Source organism: Trichophyton benhamiae (assembly GCF_000151125.1).
Source record: "Trichophyton benhamiae CBS 112371 chromosome Unknown Abenha-G-c-338d12.r1, whole genome shotgun sequence".
Lineage (NCBI taxonomy): Eukaryota > Fungi > Ascomycota > Eurotiomycetes > Onygenales > Arthrodermataceae > Trichophyton > Trichophyton benhamiae.
The window spans coordinates 65055-79359 of NW_003315082.1; the positions used below are offsets into that span (position 1 = coordinate 65055).

General features: G+C 47.8%; 7 protein-coding genes across 7 annotated transcripts; 3 read left to right on the forward strand and 4 right to left on the reverse strand.

The window, feature by feature from the left end:
• Positions 1–1625: 1625 nt before the first annotated feature.
• On the forward strand, positions 1626–2021 carry ARB_02898 (uncharacterized protein; the record flags this gene model as incomplete). The annotated part of the gene is made up of 1 exon (XM_003010813.1): positions 1626–2021. The coding sequence occupies one exon, from the start codon at positions 1626–1628 to the stop codon at positions 2019–2021; it is 396 nt and encodes a 131-aa protein (XP_003010859.1).
• A 227-nt stretch (positions 2022–2248) lies between these two features.
• Positions 2249–3310, reverse strand: ARB_02899 (uncharacterized protein; the record flags this gene model as incomplete). Its single annotated transcript, XM_003010814.1, has 1 exon — positions 2249–3310. One exon carries the CDS (start codon positions 3308–3310, stop codon positions 2249–2251), a length of 1062 nt encoding a protein of 353 aa, XP_003010860.1.
• A 462-nt stretch (positions 3311–3772) lies between these two features.
• ARB_02900 (uncharacterized protein) lies at positions 3773–6025 on the forward strand (the record flags this gene model as incomplete). Its single annotated transcript, XM_003010815.1, has 1 exon — positions 3773–6025. The coding sequence occupies one exon, from the start codon at positions 3773–3775 to the stop codon at positions 6023–6025; it is 2253 nt and encodes a 750-aa protein (XP_003010861.1).
• A 388-nt stretch (positions 6026–6413) lies between these two features.
• Positions 6414–7954, reverse strand: ARB_02901 (lipase/esterase, putative; the record flags this gene model as incomplete). The annotated part of the gene is made up of 2 exons (XM_003010816.1): positions 6414–7308; positions 7464–7954. The coding sequence occupies 2 exons, from the start codon at positions 7952–7954 to the stop codon at positions 6414–6416; spliced, it is 1386 nt and encodes a 461-aa protein (XP_003010862.1).
• A 560-nt stretch (positions 7955–8514) lies between these two features.
• Positions 8515–9432, reverse strand: ARB_02902 (Hsp40 co-chaperone Jid1, putative; the record flags this gene model as incomplete). The annotated part of the gene is made up of 1 exon (XM_003010817.1): positions 8515–9432. The coding sequence occupies one exon, from the start codon at positions 9430–9432 to the stop codon at positions 8515–8517; it is 918 nt and encodes a 305-aa protein (XP_003010863.1).
• Positions 9433–9774: 342 nt separating this feature from the next.
• ARB_02903 (uncharacterized protein) lies at positions 9775–10314 on the reverse strand (the record flags this gene model as incomplete). Its single annotated transcript, XM_003010818.1, has 1 exon — positions 9775–10314. The coding sequence occupies one exon, from the start codon at positions 10312–10314 to the stop codon at positions 9775–9777; it is 540 nt and encodes a 179-aa protein (XP_003010864.1).
• Positions 10315–12133: 1819 nt separating this feature from the next.
• On the forward strand, positions 12134–13725 carry ARB_02904 (MFS multidrug transporter, putative; the record flags this gene model as incomplete). The annotated part of the gene is made up of 2 exons (XM_003010819.1): positions 12134–12191; positions 12272–13725. The coding sequence occupies 2 exons, from the start codon at positions 12134–12136 to the stop codon at positions 13723–13725; spliced, it is 1512 nt and encodes a 503-aa protein (XP_003010865.1).
• Between the last annotated feature and the right edge of the window lie 580 nt (positions 13726–14305).

Consider the following 14305-nt stretch of genomic DNA (forward strand, 5'->3'; position numbering starts at 1 on the left):
CGACAGGGATCACCGAGTGAGAGTCCTGTGTAAAGTCAAGTCTGACAAGCGGACGGCGTACAGCAGCACCGTCATTACATCGCTGCTTATCCACCGGGAGGGATCGTGCCTTATGCTTTGCCACCCGTCCAGTGGTGAGGAAGACCGTGTCGCGTGGGCGAATCTACAATTCAGCACCCTCGAGTGTACGCCCCTTTCCCGTTATTAAGCCATTGATTTAACGACTTATGCTAACCTATGCCCACAGACATGGTATTGTTCTTCTGCACATTCATCGCTTTACGTGGTCAGGACTCGTCCGACCCCGTTTCCCGTATCAAGGATTACCAATTGGACGGCGAAGAGCTTGTTTTCTCAGGGTATGGTCAACTGCTCACTTCTCCTCATACAACCCATACTAACGCTGTATAACCATGCAGCGAGACAATAGATAACCATTATATCCACGCTTTACACATATACGTTGACACTAGCACAAGAGCCGTCCGACTGCATGCAACCGTTCTGCACGGCGAACTAAAACAGTAAGTCGCCCTGACATAAAACCACTACATCAATGTCCTCTTGCGTATTCTGATTATGACTAGTGTTCCGGTATGGACTGCTTTTATACATCAGTACGTGAAGCGGCCTCGTTCGTGGATGCGACATGTCGAACAGGAGGTGATTTACCTCACTGAACTACAACCTACCGTCTTCATCAACTCGGATGAATATAAACCCTCCACTACAGCGCGAGGAGAGCATATTATAACTTTTACTTCTTCAGAAGGTATGATAACTACTCTGTTAACTCTTCTGTTCTGGCTCTAACAATGCTGTAGACGCCGTCATGTTCATGGAATCCATCAATGAGATTTCACACGTCCTTCGTAAAAAATGAACAGTAACAACCTGCACGAGCAAGCAAATGCCAATAATGACATGATCTACGATTCTTACGTCTCTCTGCTCATTTCTTTTTTCCCCCTTGTCTTTTTCTTATATTCATGTCTTATTTACACCATATACCAACTATTTTGGAACTCTACCGCATTCTTACGACTACACGAAATCTCACTGAACCTTTCATGTCTAGCCAGCCAAGCGTCTCTATGCAAGCGTCTTAGCATGCCGTATATTTAGGAGTTAGCGGGCTTTGACTATTCATCTGTCCACCTTTCTACTTGTCTGCGCTTCAATGACAGTTGGTTTCTCCGTTTTGTTGCTACTGCTGTTCGATTCTTTCCATTGTTCCTTTGTTTAGTGGACTATCCCCTTCGTCTTCCATCTTCTGGTTTAAAGGATCGGCTATTTGAATTATAACCATACCTACAAATACCCTAGGCTGCTATTCTTCCGAAGATGATGCTTAGTTTTAATCGCTCTTCTATATCTATTTCCCAGGCAGAACGAACTTGATTAACAAGTCAAACATGTATGAACTTGGTAAAATTATACTTGAATTGGCCGAGTACTCTTAAGTTACATAAAATACAGAAGGACTGCGAAACAACTGCCATGCCATAAATAGCCTTCTATAAATATCCGTATACTCGCGGGCTACTAATTTATACCCCTCGCTAGCAAGCAAATACCCTTTTTTACCCCTTATAGACAAATATAAGCCATAACAATAGCTAACGATGGCCCGAGATATCCTCCTGTTAATATATAACAGATCATTGTTCAAGGCTCACTGGGCCATCTACATCCCCAGCCTCGCAGACCCAGGCGTAGGCAAGAAGATCCATGTCCACGGAGATGTCTTAAACGGCTTCACGCTGCAATTCCTCAGAAACTATGCTTTGAAGTCGGAGACTCTGGCCCATCAGGAGGTACTTTTACATCAAATTAACGATGTGTTTGTGCTCGACGGTTCCGGAGGAGAAGAATACGCTGATATCACTCCTTCCGATCGGATTGAGGAAGTGGCCTTGTCCGTAGCAGCTCCAGGGCCAAGCATGAACTCTGCCAGCGCAAGTAGTGGTGTAAGTTGGATGTTTTATATATTTCCTGGGAAGAGTCCAAGAGCTGACTGATAGCTGTGTCACGCGGGTAGCCACCTACAAACAGGGCACAGCTTAAGGATTGTCAGAGCTGGGTTGTCAATGTCGTGGCGGCTCTGGTTGACCAGGGGATCATGTCTAGGGAGGCGAACGACGTTGTTCGGAATGCTCCAAAGCATTGAGGATCGGTAGTTCGGCGGATGGTATATCTATATCTCGATGCAGGAATTCGTGTCTCATTATTATATAGATATCTACCTTTACAGTGTAACGCCCTCCATGCCGCCAATGTCTTTCCAAAACTGGTCAAAATCTACACCCTCCTTTTCGAATAACTCCTTAACCTCTATCATAGCACTTCGTTGCCTTTCTGGCGTGAATCCTCCAGGCCGGGTGCTTTCGTACTGGATGATTTCAACCCAGCGGTAGAACAGGTCTTCTTTGCCCATGTCTGTAAGCTTCTCCTTAAATGCAATGATTCTATCTCGTGCGGCGGGCGGGAGAGTCTCTCCAGAAGCAGCAACGGCTTCATCCTCAACTCTCCATATCAGCCAGCCCTTGGATGGACCGCCATGTACAAGAACAGCAGTATGAAAGTCTTCCAGCTTCGCTTTTTTGGATTCAACCACTTTATGGGCATTGACCATTGCATCGCAGTCCAAGTCCCAGTCAACATCGATAAGAAGGTATCCCGTCTTTTGCAACCGGAGTGGAAGAATGGCAGGTATAACTCGGTCTTTCATCGTAGCCTCGTCATCTCTAATCCATGTTCCAGGCCGTAATGACTCGCTCCATTCTCGGCTTTGGCGAACAATGATCTCCTGGGGTTCAAACCTCACAGCTAGCCTCCAGCGGATAGGTCCGAGGAAGAAACGCACAGGCCACGGCAAGAAGATGGTTGCCAAAATATAGTCCAGTAGGAAATTGAGGGTTCTCCAGGCCAATGTACTGGATAGAAATCCCCAGCTAGCTGATGATGTGTCAATCTTGGCCGGACCGGTTCCGCTAACCACAGCATTGAATATGTCTGGATACATAAGTAGGCCGGTATATATCCTGTATAGGATGAAAGCGACTATAACAATGTTTATGGAAAGTGGAACAAGGAATATCTGTCGTTTGAATCCGGGAGGATGGGTATCGATATGAATGAGGTATATGCGGTTGGTAGATAGGGGTTCAAGAAAGCCTTTTAGAGAAGACGGAGCTTGTGTGAATGCTGCGGGAACGTCAAAGGAATCCGACTTCGAGGATGACTTTGCCGAGGAGTCTGATGGTGCAAAGGCCTTTGCCTTGGGTGCTCGTTTGGAATTCTTCGCCATTGTGAGGTTATATCAAACTTGTCCCTGAAATGTCCCTTTCCTGCTATCACTAGCTCCAATTTTAGATATATGTCAGAGTCGAAACGGGTACCGCAAGTTCCCACAGACAAGGGGCGCTCAATTCAAGCAACTAGAGAAGGTCCAATCTATCGTCTGAGTGTCTGTCTGCCGTCTATCAAAAGCTGTGTCTTCGTGATGGACTTTTTGCTTCAACTTTTCGAAACTTTTGGCAGCTCGAGACGCGCTAGTCCGCTTTGGGCAGTTGGCGTGGGATCGCCTGCAAGTTCAAGCAAACACGCGATTTCACGTCGAGCAGAGCATCGAGCAGTAAATAAAACGCCGACTTGCAGGCATATTCATATTGGTTATTATATATTTTCTTGACGGAGCTGATAGTGATAAGGCGGCTGGCTGTTACGATGCGGAGGGCATATCTCGAATAACTAGCTGCACGAACAAGCGATGTCTACTTCTACCCAGAACCATCGCGTCGGCGGCTATGAGCCTCTACCAGCATGGTATAGGAACCGAAATAACAGGCCATTCGAATCTACTGGCTCGTCGCGAAGAGCTACAGAAGGCATACGGAACGGAAGAGAACCCAGAATCACGTTTAGTAAGACCAGAACCTTGACAGGCGCATTCGAAGCCACTGAATCTCCCCGCAACACAGCAAGAGCTAATAGCGGACAAGAGGACGAAGAAGCACCAAGATATAACAGAGCAGGAAGGGAGAGAAATGGTCCTGCCGTGTCGCCCAAGTTTAAACAGTCGAGTTTATCCTCCCGAGAACTGCTGGAGCCGTATAGAACTATGGACGACGCGGATAACCTTGCAGACCTGGAGGTGCAGGAAGATCAAGTGCGAAGAGATCAAGGCTCACCGAGTCCAGCGGCGAGGAACCGTCGAATATTTGACCAGAAGGCTGAAAACATCTACGATATCGACCTCGACTTCCTAGACGATGTGAGTGACGATGATCTTAGAATGAAGCTGGCACAGCACGCGTTAGACGAGCGGCGGTTAAAGCGTGCTACCAAGAGTACGAACGGACCGATATTCAGTAGGGCAAAGGATACAGACCTCAAAACTGCCTTGTCTATGGAGAATCTCCAGCGCCATGAGGCGGAAAAGAAGGAGGAGGACATAGAGCACCAGGAGTCTGTGCCGGACAATCAAATCGACCCTGCTGTGAATATTCCTAGGACATGGGGGTCTAGGGGAAGACAATCAAGAGAATGGCTAGACGGAGTGGTTACGACTATGAACGGAGTCGATAACAAGCAGAGTGAGGATGACATACGGTTGCCCGTTGAGGAGTGGGGGAACGACTTCGACTTTACCGCCAGGTCACTACAGGTGTCTGATAGTCCGCCAGTAAAGGCCTCCCAAGACAAGCAGGATAATAGTTTCCGGGCACAGTTCTCCATGTCTGCGGCCCAGGACAGTCAGCTGGAAAAAACTCAAGATCCCGACATGGCCAGGCTTGACCTCAGACCAGACACTGGCTCGTCTGCACACTCTTACGGCACGGTTGAGAAACCTAGATTTGCAAGTGGCAGGGGAAGTTCCAGCCAGCTTCTTCGAAAGCTGACAAGGAGGAGTTCTAGTCCTGTCAAGACACCGGAACAACAAAGGATTGCGACGAAGACACCTCTAACAGCCAAAACTCCTGTTGTTACCGGGGCTTGGATTGACACCCCAGTCACGGAACGATCAAAGACGCCTCATATAGAGAATATTAAAAAGGAGGAGCGAGTGTCAGAGGCAGAGCCAAAACCAGTAGAAGATATCCCGAAAGCCAATAAAGCTAGTGACTCCAGACAGCGTGTCCTACAGACTGGACAGCGGAAATCCACTTCTCGGCCTATGCCGTTGAAGAAACCAAAACTTCCCAAAAGTGCCTTGGAATCGATTCTCGAAAAGGAAAAATCCGGAGACTATAGCCTTATTCTTGGAGAGAATACCCTCGACTCTCTCAAGGATATCCTTGAGGACAAACCGTTTAGTGAGCAGTCCGGAGATGAACAGGTCAAGTCAGAGCCGTCACTAAGCTCTTTTCACGTTGACACAGATGAAGAAACCCTTGACCGAGTCAATTCGAAGCTAAAATCGCTCCTTCATAACATAAATGAAGCTAGAGCTGGTTTGTCCAGCCTTGAGCACCAGGCGGAAGAAACAATCGCCCGGCCTGGCTCGGGAGGTTTCAAGAATAAAAACTCGAGAATAAGACACTCTAATCACTCTACAATCCCATGTGAAGCGTGCGGCCTGTATGGCGATGGCCGCCTATATCTTGCCCTCCCCAGCCGCCGTTTCTGGAAGCGGATTGGCTTTGTCTTCTTGATATTTTTCACTTGGTGGATTGCCGAACTAGTGATGTGCGATTACTACTGCCACCCCTTATACGCATCCAAATGTGAGCGTAATTGTCTGAATCCCAATGCGCCACGATACCCATTTGTTATTCCCACCATGTTATGGCGTTGGTCTCATCTATCTGTTGTCCTGTCACCATTATGGACCATCTTTGTTGCATTGTTCCGCCTTACGGCGCAACTCTTTGGCTTTTGGGATGGATTTGTTGACAGCTCGAATTCAGTATACCGGCGCCGAAGCTACGAGCATTACCAGCCTCCTATATCTGTTGCTTACCAGCCAAGTGCTGCAGTATATGACCAGAGTGACAGTATGCAGGGTGATGAGTATCTATGACTTGGCGTTTTGTCATGCATAATGGTCTATTGTTCCTCTTTTTGTTTTGTACTTTTATCATTTTAGGCAAGGTATTCTAGATTGCCTGGAGTTTTGAGATCATAGAGTACGGGATTATATATATGAAATGATTATTTCGCTCTAGCTTATAGTAGTCAGATTATTAAGGCTATCATGTACTATGTGATTGTTTAGATATATGGTTCATTATTCGTTCGTAGGCTGTAGATTGATTCTTTGTGTTTGTTGTATTTCTGCTGGATCGGTTTGGTGTAGTGTATCGAAAAGACAAATAGCCGGATAGTGGAATAGCCAACATATATAGAATCGTAGGAACTCAGACGTAGGAACCAGTGCCTGCACAGTTAGAATGAATGCGAGAAGATATTTAGGAATCCAGTTCCTGTTCCTTCCACGCCTTCTGCAGCAAATGTTCTCCATCAATACGCCAATCTCTGCCAGCCTTGATCAGTTTTTCAACTTCATCATCCGTCAAGGTACCAATATCATCGAGGCTGCGGATATCAGTCTTTGTCAAGCTGTGGTTGAAGAATTGGGCTTCTCCGTAACCTTTCACACGGTCATGCACTGCATCGACGCAGAACTTGGCCCAGCCCTTGAGACAGCGCTGAGATTGAGGGATGTTGGGAGCAAGCAAGGCGAAACAATGTGGCATTCCTTCGTAACGCTCGAAGACAACATTGACACCGTCTCGATGGGCTTTTCTGGCCATATACATACCATCGTCGTGCAAGAGCTCCTCGCCCACGGCAATGTACATTGGCGGGCTGCCCTTCCAGATACCCTTTGGACTGGCGGCCGGTGAGGTAAAGGGATGAGCCATCATGTTCGCATTTGCGTACAAGTCCACCCGTGGCGGCACCGTAGGCCACAGATGGTCTGGTGGGAAAGGCAGAGGGGTAAATATGGTGCCAGGTTTTTGTGGTGGTGGAGGAACGTAGTCATACTTTGCGTTCTCAAAGGTAGATGGCAAGGAACGGGTGATATCGCACCAAGGACTGGTCGTAGCAATGCCAGCGGGAAGATCCAGTGGTACATCTTTTCCATGGAAACGAATTGTCTTGGATGGGATAATCTCTCGTAGTGTCAGGAGGGTCTGGAGCAGTCCTAGGCAGAGGCCACCGCCAGCAGAGTCTCCGGCGAATACTATCTTCTTAGCCGGTACGGCTTCGTAAAGGGCACCTTCAGCAGGCGAGAGGAGGGATAGATATGCCACCAGCGCATCCAGGATGCCAGCCGGGAATGGATGCTGCGGGCATAGTCTGTATCGTATCGAAAAGCAACGAGAGCGGCTGAGCCGTGCCAGGGCTGTCGTCGTAGAGCGATGAGTGCAAGGGTCCATCATACTGACCTGGTAGTTAGTATCTATCACTTATACACCCAGGTGTGTAATGGGCGTTGCTGGGTTTGGGCTTACTGGTATGCGCCGCCGTGGGCGTAGAAGATGGTCATGTCATCGTCCACGTCCTCCATCAGGCGCTCATACTTGTCTGCGTCCGAGATATCAGGAATCGGGGTATCCTCGCTGGTGCCCTTCCTGTATCCCGTCCACTCGGCCTCAACAGCGCGCACATCAGGCATATCGAAGGTCTCTCCTCCCTCGCCGCGGTGTCTGATTGCCTTCACCAGCGCCTCGAGCACATCGTCCTCCGCCGGCTTAGGCACCGTTACATTCGAAATCCACATGTAGCCCTTGATCGTTGAATCCGTCAGCCTGACTTCGGCCATCTTCGAGACGGAATCGTCCAGGGTGAGAAACGAGCGCACGAAGGTGACCAGCAGCTCCATCTGCACGCTCACTCTGTCCTGCACCGGCGAGAGCTGCAGCAGCCGCCGGATCGCAGTGACCAGCACGAGCGGGATGCGTACCAGGTACTGCTGGATCAGGGTCAGATTCAGGCTCGCCATGGCGGCGGTCGTTCGTATCTGTTTACTGTCGTGTGCACGATAGCTGGATAGAGTGCATGAAGGATTAAGCGATGCGAGAGAACGAAGAAGAAAAGGGTCTTTAAGGGGGGAATCCCTCAGCTATAAGAGGACGGGTTATAATTTATGGCCCTAGGAAGCGGTGTTTTATATCTTCACAAGCGGGTTTTTCGCTCCCTCCTCCTATTGAAATGAGAACAGACGGAGCGTCACCTCATTAACTCAAGCCACAAACGAGTCTTTCCTCAGTCTTCTTGTCCTCCCTTGAAAGATTGAGGAATAACGTGGAAGCCTTTTTTTGCTTGAAGCCCGTCCGCTGTATGATGTAATTCGACGGCATTGGTGGGAAGGTGTCAGAAAAGCCGCCACAGGAAGAAGCAATATGGCCTACATATTCACATGCAAGCTGCGCTTTTTGAGGGCGACAAAGTAAGAGTGAGTAGAGAACAGAAATGCATTGAAATAGAGCCGCTGTAACGCCGGGATATGTAGCTATGGAGAATTTCTAGACCAAAAATTTATGATGCAAAAAGGGGGAGACTTCAACGATCCCCATGGTACGGCTCGATATTATGGCTAGAGCCTCCCAGGTGTCTTCGATACGTCTCTTCCTCCTCTTCTTTCAAACCGTAGCCAGACGGATCTCGTCTCTTGAGGAAATGCTGCACCCTTTCGTCCACAGACTCCAGTTCAGTGACAGTCTGGTGCCTTCGTCCCTCCAGAAAGCGACTACACTCCCTGTTAACCTGCTTGACCCGTTCGTCAACGAAGCTGGAATATTTTCCTATACTGACGGCCTGAGCCACCCCTCCGAATATGGCCAGCAGGACGAAGAGCGAGGCAAACGTCTCGTGCGAGGCACCCGTGGACTGCTGCTGCTTCTGGTACTTCCCGTTGCCCTGGCCATGGTATTGCTCCCAGTCCTCCCAGCTTGCGTTCCTGAAGATGGTAGGATCTACCTGTCTCCGTCTGGAATAATATGCGTCCATAGCACTCTTCGCTGCCGGCCCCTGGGTACCAAATAGCTCCTCCCTCTGGAACCAACCCCGGCCAAACTTGTCGTACTCGCTTCTCTTCGTAGGGTTCGACAGCAATTCATGAGCAGCTACCAGCAGCCGGTAGCGCTGTAATCTGACTGACTCGGGGAGATCTTTGCAGAGGGGGTGGCCGTTACAGCCTCCGTCCGGGTGGTAGATCTTGACGAGTTGGTAGAACCGCTTTTTTGAGTAGGGCGCATGCCGTTCTAGCCGGAGCAAGTCGTAAGGGGTAAAAGAAGGGGATTTCGGCCATGACAGGTCGTCTTCGGGTTCTTTAACACCATCAGAGACTGGCCCGTGTACATGAGCAAAACGCCTCGACTGACGCCTGTACGTCGGCTGTTCGGGGCGGACAAGCGGGGAGTGCGGGCTGAGAGTCTGGAGGCCGCCGCATGAGCAAAGAAGCGTTGATTTCCTCAGCATCGGCACGATTCGGCAAGCATTTCAATCTCTCGTGGTCTCCTTAGACAGGTAAGTATGCACATGGGGACATGCGAGATCAGTTTGCACTAGACGGTCATCGATGTTGATTTAGATAAACGACTTGTAGCTTCTGGCAGCTTTTCTTGCCTCAACTTGATCGCATGAGGAGAACTGCTTAGTCATCTAGCATAGCGGCTATTCGGCAAATCTTATTAGTAATCATAGTAAATTATGTCTATCCGTCAGCCAATAGGAGACATCTACAGTTATTAGCCACTAATTCAAGATAAACCAATTGAGGATAATTTATAATTTACTCTTATTTATCAATTGACACTGCTCTTAGCCAAAGCATAGCCGCATCTGTAGAGGATGGTCATCCTGCGATGAGTGCTGCTTGTCCACTATTTGACCCCACCAGACGTTCTCAAACCCCTTCACAGCCTGTTCTGCCCATACTTCTTCCAGCAGTGGTATGGTGTTGCTGAACATATGGTACCTGGTTCTCCTATCCCAGATACAGCAGAACTCCACAATTTTGCTGCGTAATGATTGATCTCTCAGTTCGCATCCTGCAAAGAAGAGCGGTAACAAGGCCTGTCTGGATACCATGCTTTTGTCACGACACGCAAAGACATGATCTGTAATGGCTCTTGCACGGTATAAAATGGGTAGTGGGACACTGCTTCCAAGCTCCCATCGAAACACCCTATATGTATAAAGGAGAAGGCCATTCCTCCATGCTTCTGAACAGTGCATCCTATCTCGATCTTGTTGCATACTCTCTTCGTCTTGGATGGCTGTCTCAAGGGAAGTGTGATCCCAGGACTCAAGTGACTGCTCAATTTCAAGGAGCATGGCATCAAATGTGGCGCACAGCATCGAAGACGACTTTCGCTTTTCTGCACACAGCCGTGCCAACTGCATAACTATATGTACGAGGCCTGGCGGACATCCGCACAGTCCGAAATAGTCCCACTCTTGACCGTCATGCTTTGACAGCACAGCATAGGGGTATGTGTAAGGAAACACGCAGCCTTCCCTTGAAACTAAACTAGTTATGGCGTCCCACCTATAGAGAACCCAAGGTTAGTTAGAAGCCATAGCTAACCAGTGAGGTGAGATTCATAACTACCACGTGAGAATTGCTACTTGAGCTGTTGCCCTCGCAGATGCGGCCCATATTTCAATACCACCGCAGGCTTCAAGAAGGCCATATGCACCCAGAAGATGTGTGTTCCAGTTTCCAAATGCGGACTGGGTTTCCTAATATATCAACTATCAATCAGCCCGATGCCTGAGGGCTAGCAGGTATAACTAACATCTAGTGAGAATAAAATAATGACTGTATCAAGCATAGAGTAAACGTCTTCTGTGTTATTGTACGAGCCTAACCTCTCGCGGACCAGGTGAAGCGCGGCATGGCGATGGTTCTGGGTTGATGCACTATGGACGTGATGGCCTGCTAACGCCATTACTGCGTGGACTAGGAAGGCTGGTTCCGGCTCCAGACCCTTCCGGTATCGAAACGGGTTTATCTGTAGATCAGATGTTAATGGGATTTTGCAGAACTCCCCATTATCTATTGTTTGTTAGTAGGTTACTGCCGGGTATCTGAGTCCGTAGTAAACATACATCGCTCAAGGATAGGACCAAATTGCTGGCGAAGGCCATTATATAGGACGCTAGGTGGTATAGAAGCATAAGGGGGGCATGAAGGGTCTACTTCTCTAGTAGCAACTGGGCTTAACCTTCTATCGAAGTACCTGTACTCTTCTTACAGAAGTCTAATTGTCTATCGGCTGTGGACTTGGGTAAAAGTAAAACTGTATACGGATTCTTACCGTTGTGCTGATACTGGTGAGATTCAGCCGGTCTATCAATCGAATCCAAATTGTGAGAAGCCTTCTCGCCCTGGATCACGGGTGATTCGTTGCGGTGCGTTTCGAATGGCGTCTCGGCATGAGGTGCTGTCTCACGCTCTATTATAGAATGCTCAAAGATAAATTCAAATTGCCGTGGCTTCTCTGTGTCCCTTAACAGTCCACGTTCGACCCTGCGTGCTCTTCGCCTCCTGACTGGCTTCCTAGACGGAGAAAATCCGGGCTGCCAAGATAACCGCATTCTAATTATTTGGTATCTCTCGATTGATTATAAGGTCCGACTATGTACGGAGTGTTGTGTTTAATTCAAGTATAAGAAGATGGGAAGTTGAGATGGATGGAAGGGAGTGCTACTGCTGTTGGAACCTCGGGTTGTGTCTGAGCGCGAGGTGGGTCTGGACTGTGGAGACCGCAACGACGGGCCCACAAAAAACTGTGGATCTACCCGCGCCCTTCCTAATTAGACTTCTTACCTCTTTGGGACGATTGCTTGATCTAGACAGTTGCCTCTTTCAGCCGCTATTGCTCGATTTCCTGAGGCTGAAGAGCCTTTAGATGCTCCTATAAGCCTCCGAGTACGAGATTTACAAGCACTCCCAAGTGGAGAGCAGAAATTCTTAAATAGTTGAGCAGCCCAACAATGCTCTATAAAACCTCGGAAGATGACTACACGAAATTCTCCTGTGCCATGACAGGCACTCACTTTGGCGAATAGAGCTCATGTACATCATTACATGTCATTCTGCCACAATACATTGCTTCTATCGGGGGACTAGAGAGAGAATACATACCTTAGTATACAACTCATTATGGGAACTATGGTAGCAGAGGAGCTTAGAGCACCCCAGAACCTAATAGCAAACTCTCCTAGCAGAGGTTTGTCTACAGTTACTGGAGTTTTGGAGTTGATCTTGACTAACCATATCATGCAGGACCATATCATGATTCAGCTACAGCTATTGTGACTTGGGATGGGCGCGAAGACCCCGATGATCCATTCAATTGGCCTCTACGGAAGAAATGGTGGGCAACCGGACTTGGACTTCTTGCAAGTTTTGTCTGCTCTACTAATGGAACCATCATTGCGGTTGCTCACAATGCTATAAATGAAGAATTCCATATCTCTGATGTGGATTTTCCTCATTCCTACTGGCCGACCACGTCCTGGGGAGTAGGGGCCGCGCTGTTACCCCTTACTTTATTCCCTATAATGGAAGACTTCGGAGTTCGACCCGTGCTTCTCACCACTTATTTCTTCTTTATCTGCTTTCTGATTCCAATTGGCTTAGCCAAAAATTTTACGACGCTTATTGTCATGAGATTCTTTAGCGGCGGTTGCGTTCCGATTATGAGCGATGCCGTTGCTAGTATCGTATCAAATGTTTTTCACGGAGACCGCGCCAGAAGCATACCCATATGTCTTTATGTTACTACATACCTGGTTGCGACAAGCATTGGCCCAGTGATCGGAGCATCTATACTTCAATTTCTGTCCTGGAGATGGATTGGTCACATCGAATTGATTTTCACAGCGGCACTTTTTCCTCTCTTCATCATCGGCCTTCCCGAGACCCGCGGCTCAGTTATCTTGCGAGCGAGAGCCAAACGCCTACTAAGTAATGGTAAAAAGGTATATATAGCGAATAAGCTCCATCATGATGCAAAATTGTACCAGACCGTCCTCAAAAACGTGCAACGGCCCCTGTACATGTTGTTTACGGAGCCTGTGGTATTTATTGCCACTCTTTGGGCTGCCTTTAGCCTTGGAACGATCTACCTATTCACCCAGTCTGTCGAGCTAGTGTATGGGCAACTCTATGGTTGGGATGCTATACTAGCAGGTTATGTCCAGGTTGCCATTGTGTTTGGTGAAATTCTTGGTTGTGGACTTTGTATGTCAACTAACGGCTGGTATCACGCATCTGCTGACCATAATACCGAAGTTCCCGGCATACCTATCCCTGAGGCAAGATTATATACATCGATAATTGGGGGTTTCTTTGGTGTTACCGGCGGAATGCTTGTATATGGATGGACCTCATACCCTACCGTCCATTGGATGGCACCTGTTATCGGCTTGACTATGGTGGGGTTTGGAACAACTTCTGTTGTGATAAGCACTGCAAACTATCTTATTGATGCATATAGCAAGTACGCTGCGAGCGCTCTTGGTGCTGTGGGCTTGGTTGAGAACATTGCTATCGCCTTTCTCCCTCTTGCCTCAACAGCAATGTACACAGGCATTGGATTTCAGTGGGCCAGCTCACTTCTCGCATTTGTGTCTTTTGCTCTTGCTATAACTCCATTTGTGGTCTTCAAATGGGGCAAAGAAATAAGATCTCAAAGCCCATTTATGAAGGAGGCGATTATTGATCGACGGAGAGACAATGTCGGTGTAGCTAGCGTGTAGGAGGTACGTCATCAATAACCTCGGAATACACAATACACTTAGTTTCTCAAAGGTATCAACGGTTATATAGATAAATAAATGATAGAATATTATCAAAAAAGCAACTCCCGCCTACAGCCTCCATAAGCATTTCTATGGAGCTGTTCGAGGAGCACATTCAATGTAGTCATCGGAGGAAAGCCCTGGACAGAGATCTCCTGGAATACTGATAGTAGCCCACTGGCCTAATCGAGCTTCTTCTTCCTTTTCTTTTCTTTTTCTTTTCTTTTCTTTTTTTCTTTTCTTTTCTTTTTTTTTTTTTTTTTCTTGCCTATTAACATTGAAATCTCAATCGTGATACCGAAATGGTGTTGCCTGCGAACAAATTCTAGTCAAATAGTAAACTAACTAGTTAGCTAACTTGATTAAAGTGACTTAGCTAGTTAGTTATTGGTAAGATATCTGACCAATAAAAAGTAGCCAAAAGCTAACTAACAAGTTAAGTTCCACGACCTAAATTAACAACTCGGTGGAACTGGCGTTTAATGCATTTGCGGCTTGGAAGAGCAATGCTCAGCAGCTTCTCGCAGGCTCTTCTTCA